Consider the following 5,202-nt stretch of genomic DNA (forward strand, 5'->3'; position numbering starts at 1 on the left):
TCTTGTGAGCATAATGACATTTATTGTAGAAAACATACAAGACTGTTCAAACATGTAGTGTGTTTTATACAATATCTTGTGAGCATAATGACATTTATTGTAGAAAACATACAAGACTGTTCAAACATGTAGTGTGTTTTATACAATATCTTGTGAGCATAATGACATTTATTGTAGAAAACATAGAAGACTGTTCAAACATGTAGTGTGTTTTATACAATATCTTGTGAGCATAATGACATTTATTGTAGAAAACATACTAGACTGTTCAAACATGTAGTGTGTTTTATACAATATCTTGTGCTTACAAATCATTATTCACAAAAACAAACATGTATATTAATAAACAGCGATTTGTGAGCATAATGACATTTATTGTAGAAAACATACAAGACTGTTCAAACATGTAGTGTGTTTTATACAATATCTTGTGCTTACAAATCATTATTCACAAAAATAAACATGTATATTAATAAACAATGATTTGTGAGCATAATGACATTTATTGTAGAAAACATAGAAGACTGTTCAAACATGTAGTGTGTTTTATACAATATCTTGTGAGCATAATGACATTTATTGTAGAAAACATACAAGACTGTTCAAACATGTAGTGTGTTTTATACAATATCTTGTGCTTACAAATCATTATTCATTTACTAAAAAACTGAGCTTTTTGAGATTGTGCAATTGTTCATATTATCATGTTCAAGGGTTTTCAAGATTTGCTAAGTTCTTCATTTTGTAACTTCCAGACTGTTAAAACTGTTATTTGATATCTTTCTTCTGTCAGAATTTGTAACTTCCAGACTGTTAAAACTGTTATTCATATTAATATCTTTTTTCTGTCAGAATTTGTAACTTCCAGACTGTTAAAACTGTTATTTAATATCTTGCTTCTGTCAGAATTTGTAACTTCCAGACTGTTAAAACTGTTATTCATATTAATATCTTTCTTCTGTCAGAATTTGTAACTTCCAGACTGTTAAAACTGTTATTCATATTAATATCTTTCTTCTGTCAGAATTTGTAACTTCCAGACTGTTAAAACTGTTATTTAATATCTTGCTTCTGTCAGAATTTGCAACTTCCAACTGTTAAAACTGTTATTCATATTAATATCTTTCTTCTGTCGGATCCATATTTTTACAAGAACAATTTCTGAATTTCTACACATTTTAGAACATAAGGATTATAAAAATAATAATATAACTTAAATCTAAAATTTATTAAAAAGCTGGTTCTAGTACCACCATAAAAAATAAGTCCCGAGACTAGTACCACCTTAAAAAATAAGTCCTGGTACTAGTACCACCATGAAAAATATGTCCTGGTTCTAGCAACACCATAAAAAATAAGTCCTGGTACTAGTACCACCTTAAAAAATAAGTCCTGGTACTAGTACCACCTTAAAAAATAAGTCCTGGTACTAGTACCACCATTAAAAAATAAGTTCCGATACTAGTACCACCTTAAAAAATAAGTCCTGATACTAGTACCATCTTAAAAAATAAGTCCTGGTAATAGTACCACCTTAAAAAATAAGTCCTGGTACTAGCACCACCATAGAAAATAAGTCCTGGTACTAGTACCACCTTAAAAAATAAGTCTCGGTGTAATAGACTTAAAATAAGACCCAAAACTCAAGAACTTTCAAATAGTTGACTATTCTTCTTCAAGAGAACAATAAAGAATAGTCAACTATTCGAAAGCGATCGAGTTTTAGGTCTTATTTTAAGTCTATTGTAGAAACAAGAAAATATTTAAACAATGTGAGGCATGTACCTACAAATACAAAATATGATAGAATAAAGACACTGATAAATTTTACAAGATCAAAAACAGTCACATATTTAAGACGAACAAAATATTTTCTCAACCTAGAGCTATTTAATGGGGTAGGATACGTAACAAAACATATTAAAGAATGCACCTTAATTTAAGTAAAACATAGGAGTTGTTCAAACCTGTCAATGTCAAAAACTACGTAACGTTTCTGTATGAATGCAGTAAATTTTGTGAATATTCCTGTCCTTTAAGTGATGACAGTTTCATGGTTTGTAACAGTCATGGAGAACAAAATTCCAGGATTTTTACAGATGCAAAATATAAATTTTCATGATCACCAACAATAATACACCCATTACAAATACCAAGACAATTTGAAATGAAAAAGACTAAAACTGCACATTCTGAGAAGTTGAGCAGAGACTAACCAATCATTAGAATTGTCTATTCAGATGATACTGGTAAAAAAAAATGTCTTGAACTATTTACAAAAGTCTGGTTGTCTTATAGTATCCAATGAATATTTCTAAGCAAGCTTATCCTTAAAATCACTTCTCAAACTCAGGTTTTTGTGGGTTTTTTTCCATCTTATGTATCATACTCCTGAATGTTAATTCATGTTGAACATTTTGAACTTATTTGTTTGTTTTTTCTTTGAATTCCTCCCTCAGTTTTGGAACTAGCAGAACCAAACTTGGCAGATGATTTGGGACACAAGGGGGGGGGGGGCACTATCTCTATGAAAGAAGAGCTAAAGAGTGTGGTTGCATGTTTTGGGGGTTTTCCTTTTTTAGTGACATCTATTCCACTGATGCCACACCTGTTCAAAATGTCATCTTTGATACATATATCCATAAGTTACTTTTCCAAATCTTCCGTTATAAAATGTACCATGGGTTGATCTGCCTATTAACAATTGTTTAACTTGCTCCTCCACAAAGTAGCTTGACACAAATAGTAGAGCTACAGAATTAACTTTAACAACATCAAATCACTTTGGGTTTGGTTCTTTTTATTCTTTTCTATTAATACATTTGGACAATGTTCGATATCTTTACATCCTTCATCCATCTGTGTAAGTGACAAACTTGAGGGGAAATATATATGATACATTTAATCATCTTTTCTGTGGGCAAGAGTCCTTAAATGGGCAGAATAAGGACACAAAGAAGTCATTCATAGTCCATCCCAACAATGTTGTCACAACATTAACTGAACTGTGTACTTCACATGAGCCAATATTTAATAAGGAGGTGCTATACTGTGCTTCTATGTCTTTTCTCAAAGTGTCAATTAGCTTTAGATTGACACTTGTGACATCCATGAACAGCTCTACTAAGTTCTGAAATCCAATACTTCTCATGTGATAAAATGAATCTCTCCTCTCAGACAGAGACAGTGGCATGGCTCATAAACTTTGAACCAGTACTTTCACACTGCATGTCTTTGTTAAGTGTGTATGTACTGTAGCCAAGGGCCTCTGTGACAAACCAGTACTTTCACACTGCATGACTTTGTTAAGTGTGTATGTACTGTAGCCAAGGGCCTCTGTGACAAACCAGTACTTTCACACTCCATGTCTTTGTCAAGTGTGTATGTACTGTAGCCAAGGGCCTCTGTGACAAACCAGTACTTTCACACTGCATGACTTTGTTAAGTGTGTATGTACTGTAGCCAAAACCAGTACTTTCACACTGCATGTCTTTGTTAAGTGTGTATGTACTGTATCTACAAAAACTTATTTTGCCAACATGATACAGTTTATATTTCTTCACCAGAGGTTGAACCAACTTCGGTATCTGTCTCTTGGACATTTATCATTATATTCTTAGACATTTTATCATCATCCATTCTACTGGCTCCCCTCTTTCTTAACCATTGATTCAATGTTATTGTGCCAGCCGTGTAAAGTAGACCAATCATAAGCAGCACTGAGATCACGTAAGCTGTACAGGTGAGAAGTCTCTGAGCAAGACTGGTTTCAGTTATTAAGTTTTTAATTTTTGGAAGCACACTACATTTACAGTCCAACTATCCTGAACAGTTTGCATCTCCAGGATGACTCTCTGAAAATTATTTTTTAAATTCTTTCATATTTTTAGGGGACATTCCAGCCCATAATGGGAGGAACTGGTGAATAAATATTTACATATACAAGTTATGAAAAAATGTTTATTGTTTAATGGTCTAAAGAATTCTGTGAGAATAAAGAATAAAATATAAAGTTGTACTGAAAACAAAACATTTGAAATGTAATTAGGAGGTTCTAGGGATTACACAAAGGAAATTTGAAATCTTTGAGATGAAGAAAAGTATTTTTAATCTTAACATGAAAATTACTTTGCACACAGACTATTCAAAACAAATACTCAATAAACTGATGGACAAATATATATTTTAGATTATTAAAAATACTTCACTAAAAAATATAATATTTTTGTATGTGAAAGACTTATAATGTTAACTGAAAGACTGCCAAATTTTGTGAAGATATACACACTATATTGAAAGTTAGAAGTATTAAATCTATAAAAACTTTAAATGAGTACAAAGAGGTCACGTGGTTGGTCAAATTGACCGAGCCCATGCTGAAAGAGTTCATGCTCCAAACAATTCTGTGAGAATACAGAGTTGCTTTTAACATGAGCAATTCCTACTTTAAGAAATATCGGTAACAGGTTATTTTCCAGCAATTCTTATTTGTTTAAAATAAAATTTCTGTTTAAATTTCTACATGTTCATGCTTAAAAAGATGTCAATAAACAGCACCTTTTAATGTTCCTTCTGCATGTGTTCCATGATCTTTTGCATCTTCTACAACGTCATTCTGAGATTTAACTTTTGACACTAACTGACCATAGTAGAGAGCCAAACACAGTTGTACAAGCCGGCTAAACATTGGCAGTTGCTGGTCCGTGATGGAAAAGTCCAGACGTTCACAGAAAAGGTGCATGCGAGTAACAGCAGGTGTACTGGTGTGTGGATTATCAAAAGCGGTGTAGAGTCGACATACAAGAGAGCAACGGTATAACAGAGGATCTTGATATGTTTCAATCTTTCCACTGGCGTCTCTCTAATCCAAAGAAACATGATTGTTATATTTATGTTGTATTTAGTGCTTAAAACATAATTATTGTCTAATTATACGTCCAACTGACACAGAACTAGTTACGAGTTGAAGTTACTGAGACTTAACACCAGCTGTACCCATTCTTACCATACTTAACAATAACTGACACCACTATTATTATATTTAACACCAGCTGAGCCAACTCTTACTATATTTAACACCAGCTGAGCCCACTCTTACTATATTTAACACCAGCTGAGCCAACTCTTACTATATTTAACACCAGCTGAGCCAACTCTTACTATATTTAACACCAGCTGAGCCAACTCTTACTATATTTAACA

At 32.6% G+C, this 5,202-nt stretch overlaps 1 protein-coding gene across 1 annotated transcript in view; it reads right to left on the reverse strand.

Moving 5' to 3' along the window:
- The window catches only part of LOC106471251 (vacuolar protein sorting-associated protein 13B-like), a gene marked incomplete at its 3' end in the record, with an annotated part of 86,960 nt that overhangs the window by 73,633 nt on the left and 8,125 nt on the right, over positions 1-5,202 (reverse strand). Inside the window, exon 5 of the mRNA XM_022399866.1 lies at positions 4,558-4,861. Within this exon, the coding sequence (XP_022255574.1) occupies positions 4,558-4,861 (304 nt within the window). The remainder of the gene's footprint in view (positions 1-4,557; positions 4,862-5,202) is intronic.

The sequence above is a fragment of the Limulus polyphemus genome, unplaced genomic scaffold (genome assembly GCF_000517525.1).
Source record: "Limulus polyphemus unplaced genomic scaffold, Limulus_polyphemus-2.1.2 Scaffold4493, whole genome shotgun sequence".
NCBI classification, from domain to species: domain Eukaryota; kingdom Metazoa; phylum Arthropoda; class Merostomata; order Xiphosura; family Limulidae; genus Limulus; species Limulus polyphemus.